Genomic DNA, 10557 nt, shown 5'->3' on the forward strand with positions numbered 1-10557 from the left:
CAGAGTTAGCTGGGTTAGCGGGGGAGCGACGTCCACGCATGAGCACAGAGTTAGCTTGGTTACCTGGTGAGCGACATCCATGCATGAGCACAGAGTTAGCTGGGTTAGCGGGGGAGCGAGGTTCCCACAGCAGCACAGAGTTAGCTGGGTTGGCTGGTGAGCGGTGTTAGCACACCAGCACAGAGTCAGCTGGGTCAGCTGGCAAGTAGTAAAGAGCACCTCCGTAGTGCAATTAGAGCTTCATCTCATCCAAGGTGAGGGGGGAGACCCAAGACAAGAGACTCAAGACAACATGAGTTGCAGAGGTAGTTTGAAGGCATCTCACCAGGTACAGCCTTCATGATGTCTCCACGGAGGACCTCTTAGAGCTGTAGTGAGCTGATTGTTGTTGTCTGGACTGGAGCCACAGTGAGGGAGAGAGAAAGATGAGGGCCAGGCTGAGGCTCTCTCCCATCGACCCCCTTCGAGTGGAAGGCGAATCGGTGAACCTCAGAGAACCATTGTGCTCTAGACCGTAGTCAGGTGTCAATTTTTTTTGGAATCCTCATTTATTGCCCTGGAGGGCTGAGCCCTATGGTAGGCAACAAGCTGCTAAGCAAAACGGTATCATGTCTAGTGGTTTTGATAACCTATCCATGTGTTTGCTCCTCCATGCTGAATTATCAATACACTGTCTGCTATTTGAAGGATCTCCTCATCTGTTCCTCTTGACAATTTGGATGTTGCCTATACTGAAGCCTCTCATCTCAGGAAAGAAATATCAGCTTCCTCTTATTCCTTCTCGTTCATCATGTTTTGCATGCATCCACAATGGGCGCTAACCTGCCCATTTGCTGGTGCGCTATGCTTCCCGCAAGAGGGTATGATGTCCACAGGGATCAGACAACTGTCCTGGTGATCGCAAATTGGTCCGCGGTAAGTGGCTCGTCAGTCCTGTCTGTACGGCACCTTTGTCAGTCCACTACAGTGTCAATGTCCTGTGGCGGGGAGGATTCTGCCAGCACTATATGGTGCTTCAAGTTCGGTCCGTCTGTTATCACTCAACTGTCCACAGTTTGAAGAATCTAAAGATCCACTACATGGATTCCCTTCAGAATTTCTGAGACAGTTCCCAGAAACCCCTAGATACAGCGAAAAATAATCAGCTGGTGACCCATGGCGTTGAACATTCTCCATGTTCCTGCTAACTTCAAGTGCCCGCATAGCGCGCACAGCGGCACTAGTGTGTCGGCAAGGTCGGGAGAGAGCCGAGGCTAGCCGAGAGGGTGGGAAGCATAGCGCGCAAGCAAATGGGCGGGTTAGCGCCCGTTTTGGATGCATGCAATACAACACAAACGAGAAGGAATACAACAAAACTGATATTTTTCCTGAGACGAGAGGCTTCAGAATAGGTAACTTCCAAATTTTCAAGAGGAACGGATGAGTGGTGGAGGAGATCCTTCAAAGTGCAGACAGTGTATCAATAATTTGGCGTGGAGGAGCAAACGCGCGGACAGGTTAGCGAAACGGCCGGACATGATACCGTTTTGCATGCTTCCCACCCTCTCAGCTAATATGGGCGCTCCCAGTATCCAACCTGCCTAATTGGGTAATGCCACATCGGACGGGGATGCCTCATCCCCCGGCCGATGCCTGTACGTCTTATAATTACAAGGCTGACAACAAAATTGGCAGTTCGTGGGGATCTACTTCCAGTGTGTGAAGTCTGGGTGCGACCGCGGTCGCACGCGCTGCACGGATACGAAAGACATGAGCTCAACCCAACACTTCCGCCGCCATGTGGAATCCTGCTGAGGCAAGGAGATACCTCGCCGAAGCGCACAAGATCGCTAACGCGTCCAGGCGTCGAAGGGTATCACAGCAAAGATTACGGACTTCTTTGAGCGCAAGGGCAAAGTCAGTTATCAAATTTGGAACCATACTAGCATGAAAACACGGTGCGTACCTGTTTCATTAGACTTCCGATGGGATGTTGTGCTCGTACAAGGCATGGATCGTTCGCTGGCCCGGGGTCGCCCAGAATGATCGACCTTTCGAAATCGTAACTGACCGCACATTTGTGATGCCGATGAAATAGGGACGCCCGGAGTATCAATCCCATCGTCGACGTTATCGCGTGATATGCAGCGCACGTTCTTGAAGTGCGGGGCCGAGTCGCTAGAACGCTGCAAGTGAGTACTCAGTTCAACATGACCAGGATGGTGACGCTTACGAGGGGGACTGTAGGAGTTCGAGGACCTGAACTACACGTTCGATGCTTGGACCTCGCCGAATCATAAGGCGTTGATAGCATTTGCCGTTCACCTGCAACACGAGAGGAAGCCGCTCAGCTTTCTGCTTGACGTAATTGAGGTTGTGGAGTCACATACGGGCGAGACGACGGCACGGGAGTTTCACAGGATGATGAAAGAATTTCGGATCACAGGAAAGGTCAGCTATGAACATGTGCGCTGGACGAGCACACTTACAAGTACGCGTAGACCTTGGAAGTAACTGCGGACATCGTCGCTGCGAGCCACAAGACAGTTGACGAGCTCCAGAAGGTGCTCAAGGCTTTCCGGGGGGGGCTTGCAACTACGGTCGGTGCTTTGATCATGTCGTCAGCCTCTGTGCAAAGGTGGAAGGAAGAGGGCGCTACACGCACCGCTGCTGAGATCGCGATCGACGAGCTCCTTGATAGTCTGGATCTTGGCGATGACTTGGCTGCAGAGGATGAGGACGAGGGAGATGACGATACCGGCGGTTTGGTAGACGTTCAAGATGAGCTGGAGGAGGATACGTTTGCATCGCTCCAGGCTGGTACCCGCTGTACATCAGGCTTCTTCTCACAAAGGTGTGCCCGGGCCCATGATTTGTGCGACAATCATGCTGACTCACCTGGTTTCCCTGACCCTCGCCCACACAATTCTCCACTTTTCTACGCTCCTCCTCCCTGCATGGCACCGCATTCTTGAGGAGCTCAAGCTCGCGAAGCGCGTCTTGCCACGCGACGTTCGAACCAGGATGAACTCTACGTTCCAGATGTTGGGGACGCCTTGGATTACGAGAGCGCGATCAAGAGGATGACAGAAAAGCAAGAGCCACGGACTGAGGAAGTATGAACTGACTCTAGAAGATCTAGAGGAGTGGGAGACCGCCAAACACCTGCGCGACGTTCTGCAGGTGCGTGGGAATTTTCAAGGCGCTGTCGAGGCGCGGGCAGCGTGTTTTTGTCATTTCACTGCAACTCAAACTCTTCGACGATGCTACTGCTTTCTTCTCTCGCAATAGAATCACCAACCTGGCTATTGTGATCCTGGCTATGGATCACATCGACGCGCAGCTGACGGACTTCGGCGTCGACACCGCACTGCCCGCTGCAGTGCGTTCAGCAGCGACCCTCGGCAAACATGTTTCCAACTACTACTCCGACCATACAGAGATATACCGCTTTGAAATGAATAAGTACCAATCCTGATTCTCTTTGTCCTGCCGTGACTGACGCTTAGATCTCATGCTCGAGTACTTCGCCCACGCAAACTAGCTTCCATCATAGATCAAGACTGCCGAATATATACTACGCCATGAACAAGCGGTCGTACGAAGGCCTGGAGGTGGATATGCAGGATGCTTGAAGAGTAGAATCAGCCCGGTACGCAGAATGCGCGACAGTCCCAGGTCGCATAATTCCCATCCCATCTTCCTTGCGATCTGGCCGTGTTTCCCATTCCCCCTTAGTCACGCAACGTATTCGACATTCTCCCCGCTTTTCAACGCAAGCCCTGCAAGCCTGATGCGCATACTGAACTCGACCGGTACCTCGCGGCACCAAATCAGTTTACCGACAACCCTCTCGGATGGTGGTGGGACCACCGACGCGAGTACCCGCACCTGTCCCGCATGACCCTCTCCTATCTCACGATCCCCGGTACGCTTCTATTGCGCTCTCACTCGTCTGCTTGTACTCATCTCCCTCTGTCGCTCGTCTCCAGGCATCCCCGTCGACATCGAGCACATTTCTAGCCGCTGGACCCACCTCCCGCACGTTCGCAACGGACTATGTGCACGCTCAATCCGTGCTCTCCTGTGCCTGGGAGAGTGGAGCCGGCTACCGAGATCTTAGCAATGTTCTTCTGAACGACAACGACGACGCTGACGACGATTGCTGGCTGTATGTGCAGTAGATAGAACAATCGTATTGTCATGATTGCCGCGCAGCATGCGCCTCGTGCTCCTTGACGATGCATCATGATCAGGTGTGAAACACAACACTTAAGGGGATATCACTACACTCCCGAGATTCGTCAAGTACTCGTACAAGCTACACACGTCTATTCACATGAGTTTATCGTTTATCGTTAAGCTCCTCGTTGGACTTCTCGTCGATGTTCACCGGCGGGAGCAGAGCGTCATAGAGGAGGCTCCAGGATTGCCTCCGTCTTGGTCATCCCGAGACATGTCGAAGCTGACGCGCTGCTCCAGACGGGGAAGCACGTCCCAGGCGAGACCGGACTTAACTTTGAGCATGTTGACGTGGTTGTACGTGTACGCGTACAGACCCGCGCCCATAGAAGACGGAGAACAGGGCGGCGATGCAGGAGACGGCGATGGCAATGAGCGGCGGGGACGAGTACAGGCCAGCAAAAGTGACGGGGGTCCTTGGAGACAGCCTCCGTCGCAGCCACAGAACGAGTATCATCCAAGCGCCGCCCTCGTTGTCTGGGAGGAACCGGTGCTCTTGAGGTTCTTGAGAATCTCGTAGAGCTACTATCGACAGCAAGGGATCACAACCTTGACAGTGTCGAGGTCTACGAGGCGAGAGAGGAGGGCCGATGCGCTCTGTACAGGGTGTGAGATCTACGCTCTGCCATGCTGCTGCAGCGTCCAGCCCTCTCTACACGCGATCGAAGCCGGTGAATGAAATAAAGAACTCACTCTGTGCGAGACGCGAATATGGCCTGAATAGCATTCTGGACCAGAAGAGACCTTCTTTACCCTACACGCCCGACAGATCAGCACTGGAGAATGGGGAGAACGGGCGGCGTGGACATACGTTTGTGGCGCGTCCGAAATGGGACGAGCAGTAACGACCAGCGCGAGCAGGGAGAAGGAGACGAGAATATTGAGGGTCATCGTGAGCAATGCAACTTGCCCGACACGACCAAACGTGTCTGAGTCGAGGACGAGAGTCGGCGGTGGCCTTGGAGAGCACGAAGGCATCACGTCCTTCCTCTCGGCTCGTCTAGAGTATTCGCGTCGTGTCGTGTCCTTCTCGATCTTGCTTCAGTCGTTTCAGGTGGCAGAGCGCATCGTGGATCAAGATGATGCGGAGGCAGCAGACGTGGTGCGAGAGTAGTCCAAGGACAGCAAGAGCAAAGAACGGGACGTACCATAATGCCACGTATAACGAAGCTTGCGATAACACCACCTAGCCAAAAGTCCAATCGTCAAAAGTCGAGGCGGCCGAACACAGGCTCTTCATTGGACAACCAAGCACCATCAATCTGTCAACGTAGTAGGCAGCACACTGTGCATGTATATTCGATCAGTTCTCCTTGGTCCCTGTGACCTTGCCGCGGTCGATCGCTGAAAGTCCGCTCAACGAACGGAAACAGGACGACATTGTTGTTCGTACGCACCTATCTCGCAACGAGTGCAAAGCTTCTGCATCCAGGCCAAAGTTTGAGTGACTACCGATGAAACATCGTTAGACCTGCTCACGATTGGTACGAAGTACTCACCTGATCGATATCTACGCTCGCCTTTGCCATCTTCTCCCCCTTTCTCCTGAATCTGGCTTGTAACGGCTACCCTGGGCATGCCAGGGAGATGGGCGCCGTCATGGCGCTCGGCATGTCCAAAGCCTCCGCCATCCGGGTGTTGAGATTGGAGAGACATGGCGCGATCTTGACGATGTGTAGAGGGCGATGAGCTGGCAGAGGACACACTGATTAGAGGTCACTCCGGCCTGGTCTAGGGCGCTTGTCTGAGAAGGACGTGTCCACGACACCCGCGCGCCGTCGTTCCCGCGCCTGGGTCCACGTCCAGCTCTTTGGTCTGTGCAGCGTACCTTACGAGGGACTCGCCCAGAATCGGGTCGTCACCTATGCACGCCTTAGGTGAGCAACGTTCATAGGAGTGCGTGATTGCGAGCGGGCGTACCTTATAATTAGATCTGCAAAGAACCTCCCTCCGTGGCACGTACATTTGGTCCTTGCATCTTGCTGGCGGAACTCGTCCCCTCTTGATCCCAGAACAGGTGATGATATGGGGTGCGCGCCCTACACCACCGGAGGCGGCAGCATCAGTCAAGGTATAAACAACAGGCCACGCATGTATCCTTAACCCGCGAGGCAGCATGAGCTTCTCGGCGCTCCACCTTCGCGATCGACGCTGTACGGGCCACTGGACTGGCTTGTAGCAATGCTTCTCCATGTCCTCGCGGATCATCTTCACGCAGATACCTGCACTCTGCATCCGTCGCATAACACGTGGGTAGCGTTCACCCTCGACTAGGCGCGGAGGGCTCTAGAGACGGCACGAGTGCACCGCCTCTGGCTCCACTCCGCTTCGTGTCAAGTCTTCATCATGCTCGCAGGCTTGACACCTCGCAGCGGCGTGCGTGAGAGTACACGAGCGCGGGCTTGAGGGGACCCACGTGAACGTCGTGAGGCAGGTGCGCGTGGCAGCTATCTCTGCTCCGCGAGTTTGTGTCCGGTCTTCATCGGCCCTTGGTCGACGTTGCTAGGGAATTGCGCACCTGGCGGAGGGCACTACAGGCGGCGTGATTAAACCGTCTCTCGCTCTCCTCCTTTGTGTCTCCTGGATCATGCACCGCTTTTCCTAGAGTGTCCCCGGGGGCTTGTCCTCGTGGGGCAGGAGCCTGCGCACGCGGGGAGGGCTCTACGGTCGGTCATTCGCACCGACTGTAGCCCTACTCCGCTTCGTGTAGTCTGATCTTCATTGAACTCTCTCTGGCAGTCCGCTTGTCGGGGTGAGGGAAAGGTCGGGTACGAGGCGAAAGGACACTCGTGGCTATCCTCCGCTGTGTGTGCAGTCTTGATGGAGCTCGCGAGCTCTTGACGGGCCTGATCACTTGATGCGGTCAAGGTGGACGTCGGTCCCGAAGGCGCGGACGAGACGGAGAGCTCTAGAGACGGTGCGAGTGCGCCACCTCTGGCTCAACTCCGTCTCGTGTCTGTTCTTCATCAATCTGGCGGGCTGTTCAGCTCGGCGCGGCGTTTGACAGTCGGTGGCTAAAGCTTGAGGCGGTCGAGCCGCACGTCAGGGGATCTCGTTGCGCACGGAGCGAGATAAAGGCCTTGGTCGCTGTCTTTTGGCATCACTGAACCCGTCGAGACAGGTTCGAGGTGTATATCGGCAGGACGCTGCAGATCACCCGGAAGGCTGTAGGTTGTCCTTATACTCGTCACCGGGGCGGCCGGACCCGTACGAGTCCGAGTTAAAGGAGTTGTAGTTGTCTCCGCCGCGGTTCGAGCTCCCCTACGAGGAGTGGTTGCTGGACGAGCGGCGTTGTTGTCTCTGCGGCGAGGCATTCTGGGCATCGAGCTGTGGGTGCAGGCGGCCAGGGATGCCTGGAATAACAGCATGACGTCCTCATGGAGGCTGTCCGATCATGTCCACCAGCCTGAGAGATAGAGATGTCGAGTAAAGCAGAAGCCGCTGACACGAGAACGGCCACGCCATGAGGCTTTCACTCTTGCATTGGCGTGATAGGGTGCCGCTCCAGATTTGATTCCGCCCTACTTCTGCTCCTTGACGGCGTAGCAAAAAATAGATGCAGTCAAGAAATCAATGGAGGCATGTCAAGGTGTCAAGGTTTAAGAACGACATGTGTGTGGACGAGGTGGGTGAACAGGCACTTACGCGCGACGAACTCGATCTAGACGAAGGAATTGAGAGCCTGCACGTCACCGCACTGACCGCGTATGTCGTTGGACTTCGTCATGGAGCATGCATTGCTTCATTTACTCAGCCGGCTGCGAACAGACCTGCGGGGATGCAGGTGCAAGGCTGTGAGTCAGAGATGCGATTCGTGAATAGATGAAGGAAACGCACCAAGCCAGAAGATTGTCAGGACGCAGAGGAGGCCGATTTCGATTGTGGGACGGGCGGCGGGAATGTTCTGGAAGGAGGGGACGAGGACGGGCATGTGGTGGTAAGCAATGCTCGGCCGCTGTAGGCTGTAGGGGAACAAGCAAAGCAAGTACGACTCAGAAATGGTGAGCAAAGAGGGCAGGGAGCGCAGAGAAGAGAAGAGATGACGTTCTGCCCAGCTCTCCCCCAACTACCCGGACCCCGTGAACGATACTCTCGTTCTACCCAGCTTTGCGTGAGGCAGACAACCACGAGTCCGCGAGGGCATGCTGGGCTGAAGATCATTGTCCAAATTTTGAGCTCGTCGGTCGACTTTTTGGGGAGGGAAAGGTAGCAGATAATATCAGCGAAGTCAGGGGGATCAACATAGGTAACGGCATCGAGCCGGTACAGTATGATGAGGCTCATACAAACGTCAAGTTATCCACCTTCACTTCACCATAATCCGCAATCGCCCTGCCACAGAAGGAGAGTTAGTCTTCATGGTAGACAGGCTTGTTGAGATACTGCGAAGTACGTACTGAATCACAGATTCGTCGAGATCAAAATTGTAAGGCGTGGGGCGCGCAGCAATCTCATCCAGTTTGAGTCCCTTCTGCTCGGTATACCAGCGCTCGCTGTAGGCGTTGATAGGGAGCCTTGGAACTTCCTTGGACGTGGATTCTTCAACAGACACATACCGCAGACGGGGCGGAGAGCCGCGCTTTGATCCCGAGCCACCTGTCTTGCGATATCTGCGATGCAGGGCATCGAGGGCTCGTAAGAACTTAGTCACCGCCTCACTTCTCCATGGCTTGACCATAATGCGATAGCGAACGAACGGTGCGTCTTCCTCCTCTTCATCAGAGCTCATACCGTTGATGCCAAGCCTTTCCAGTATCTGGATGTGAGGGCGTAAAACGCGGTACCGAGTCACTACGGCGTGGCGGCGCTGGAAGAGCTGCATGGCAGAGAAGTTAGCTGACCACTCAGTAGCATGCATGAACAACCTTCTCACGATATACTTGCGCTGATATCTGTCGTCCGCCTTGTCTGTAGTGTCTGTGTCGTTGCCCTTGCCCTTGCCCTTGCCCTTGCCCTTGCCTTTAGCCTTGCCGCGATCTTTACTGGACCAGACGTCGTTTGGGGTGCGCTTCGCACTTGTCGCGGCTTGCGTTGCGGGTTCACCACCATTCTCTCCATCGTCGTCGCTGGTACTTTTTTCCAACCCAACCTTCTCGAAGTGCCGCTGCAGTGTTCTGAAATGAGAGCGGAACATGGCGTGCACCTTCTTGCGGTTCCGGCATGCGTGTTGGGGAACGGTCAAGAAGTCCTGGACGAAGACCTTTGTAGCGGACGTGTTCCACGTCGATGCCGGAGTACCTAGTATGTCGATGCAAAACTTTTTCGCAGTGCAGCATGGACCTTCGTTAGGATCGAAGCCGCGAACGAGCGCGGGATCTGGGATTGTCCACTTCGGAAAGGGAGAGTCTTTGTGCTCTCGCCCCAACAACTTCAATGCATGAGCTTGTACATCGGCCTGAGAGCTCAAGGGTTAATGTCTCGCCGCAAGTCATAGGGAATTGCGACGCACAGCTAGTTGGTTGTGCGCAGATGACCTAGCACGAGCGGGCAGGGTTAGCTTCTCAACCTCCTCGCTGTCTGCGGCATAGTCATCGTCACTGTCATCTTGCTCTTGATCTTTCCGGAACGATTTGGACGGGTTCATCGCTGCGCCTCTGGACGAGCCACCCTCATGGTTGTGTTGCTTGAGGTGTTGGCTGATAGAACGAATCTCCGTCGATAGCCCCTCGATAGCGATCTTGAGAAGTTTGACATCGGCCTTGGTGACAAACTTATGCGAAAATATGATGCGTCGATGATCTACAGAACAGTTTTCAAATACTTACCTCCGGTCCATCGGCATTCCTAGCACTGTCGGATGTGCGAGCTTTTGGAGAGGATGGGCCAGCTGAAGGCGTCTTCCTGGCCGTTTGCGGATGGTTGGTGACAGTAGCGGCGGGGCGAGGGACTCGAGAGGAGTGGGAAGACTTGGGGAGTTTATATGGCCGCATGGGCCTCGGCGTGGGGACGTCGTCGAACAAACCCCCCGGCGATTCCGCCGTGGTCTGTGGGATGGGGGAGACACCATGCAACACAGCGGATTCCTCCTCGGATGTTGGCGACTCGACTTTGATAGCGGCCTCGTCGTCGGAGTTCTGCGGCTCACCCTGGGTGTGCAGCAGGGCGGATTCTTCGTCAGAGCCCATCGGCCCAGGTTTGGACATGTCTCTCTCATTTCTAGGAGTGCGGCTGCCAGTAGTTGTCTCAGAAGACGACCCATCAGAACTGTGGGAACCAGGGTCCATCATTGCCGGAGTCGCCTTGCGTGGCGGCGTGCGTGGTGGCGTGTGTGCCGCCTTGGGTGCTGGCTTGGGTGCTGGCTTGGGTGCTGGCTTGGGTGCTGGCTTGGGTGCTGGC

General features: G+C 55.1%; 5 protein-coding genes across 5 annotated transcripts; 3 read left to right on the forward strand and 2 right to left on the reverse strand.

Moving 5' to 3' along the window:
- Positions 1-921: 921 nt before the first annotated feature.
- On the reverse strand, positions 922-1498 carry L226DRAFT_538566 (uncharacterized protein). The gene has a single exon (XM_067681524.1). The coding sequence runs from the start codon at positions 1318-1320 to the stop codon at positions 970-972; it is 351 nt and encodes a 116-aa protein (XP_067531529.1). The 5' UTR covers positions 1321-1498; the 3' UTR covers positions 922-969.
- Positions 1499-1866: 368 nt separating this feature from the next.
- L226DRAFT_469376 (uncharacterized protein) lies at positions 1867-2077 on the forward strand (the record flags this gene model as incomplete). Its single annotated transcript, XM_067676213.1, has 2 exons — positions 1867-1941; positions 1988-2077. Coding segments are annotated over 2 exons (165 nt in total), but the record flags the coding sequence as incomplete, so codon positions are not given.
- Positions 2078-2238: 161 nt separating this feature from the next.
- Positions 2239-2394, forward strand: L226DRAFT_432154 (uncharacterized protein; the record flags this gene model as incomplete). The annotated part of the gene is made up of 1 exon (XM_067674714.1): positions 2239-2394. A coding segment is annotated over one exon (156 nt), but the record flags the coding sequence as incomplete, so codon positions are not given.
- Positions 2395-3861: 1467 nt separating this feature from the next.
- L226DRAFT_469364 (uncharacterized protein) lies at positions 3862-4102 on the forward strand (the record flags this gene model as incomplete). The annotated part of the gene is made up of 2 exons (XM_067676210.1): positions 3862-3907; positions 3972-4102. Coding segments are annotated over 2 exons (177 nt in total), but the record flags the coding sequence as incomplete, so codon positions are not given.
- Positions 4103-8527: 4425 nt separating this feature from the next.
- L226DRAFT_469446 (uncharacterized protein) lies at positions 8528-9586 on the reverse strand (the record flags this gene model as incomplete). The annotated part of the gene is made up of 2 exons (XM_067676220.1): positions 8528-9037; positions 9215-9586. Coding segments are annotated over 2 exons (882 nt in total), but the record flags the coding sequence as incomplete, so codon positions are not given.
- Positions 9587-10557: the final 971 nt, after the last annotated feature.

This window comes from Lentinus tigrinus, assembly GCF_003813185.1.
Source record: "Lentinus tigrinus ALCF2SS1-7 unplaced genomic scaffold L226scaffold_33, whole genome shotgun sequence".
In the NCBI taxonomy this organism is placed as follows: domain Eukaryota; kingdom Fungi; phylum Basidiomycota; class Agaricomycetes; order Polyporales; family Polyporaceae; genus Lentinus; species Lentinus tigrinus.

Excerpts from the sequence above, each read along its gene's own strand:
- L226DRAFT_538566 (XM_067681524.1), bottom strand. The coding sequence starts at position 1,320 with ATGCATCCAAAACGGGCGCTAACCCGCCCATTTGCTTGCGCGCTATGC.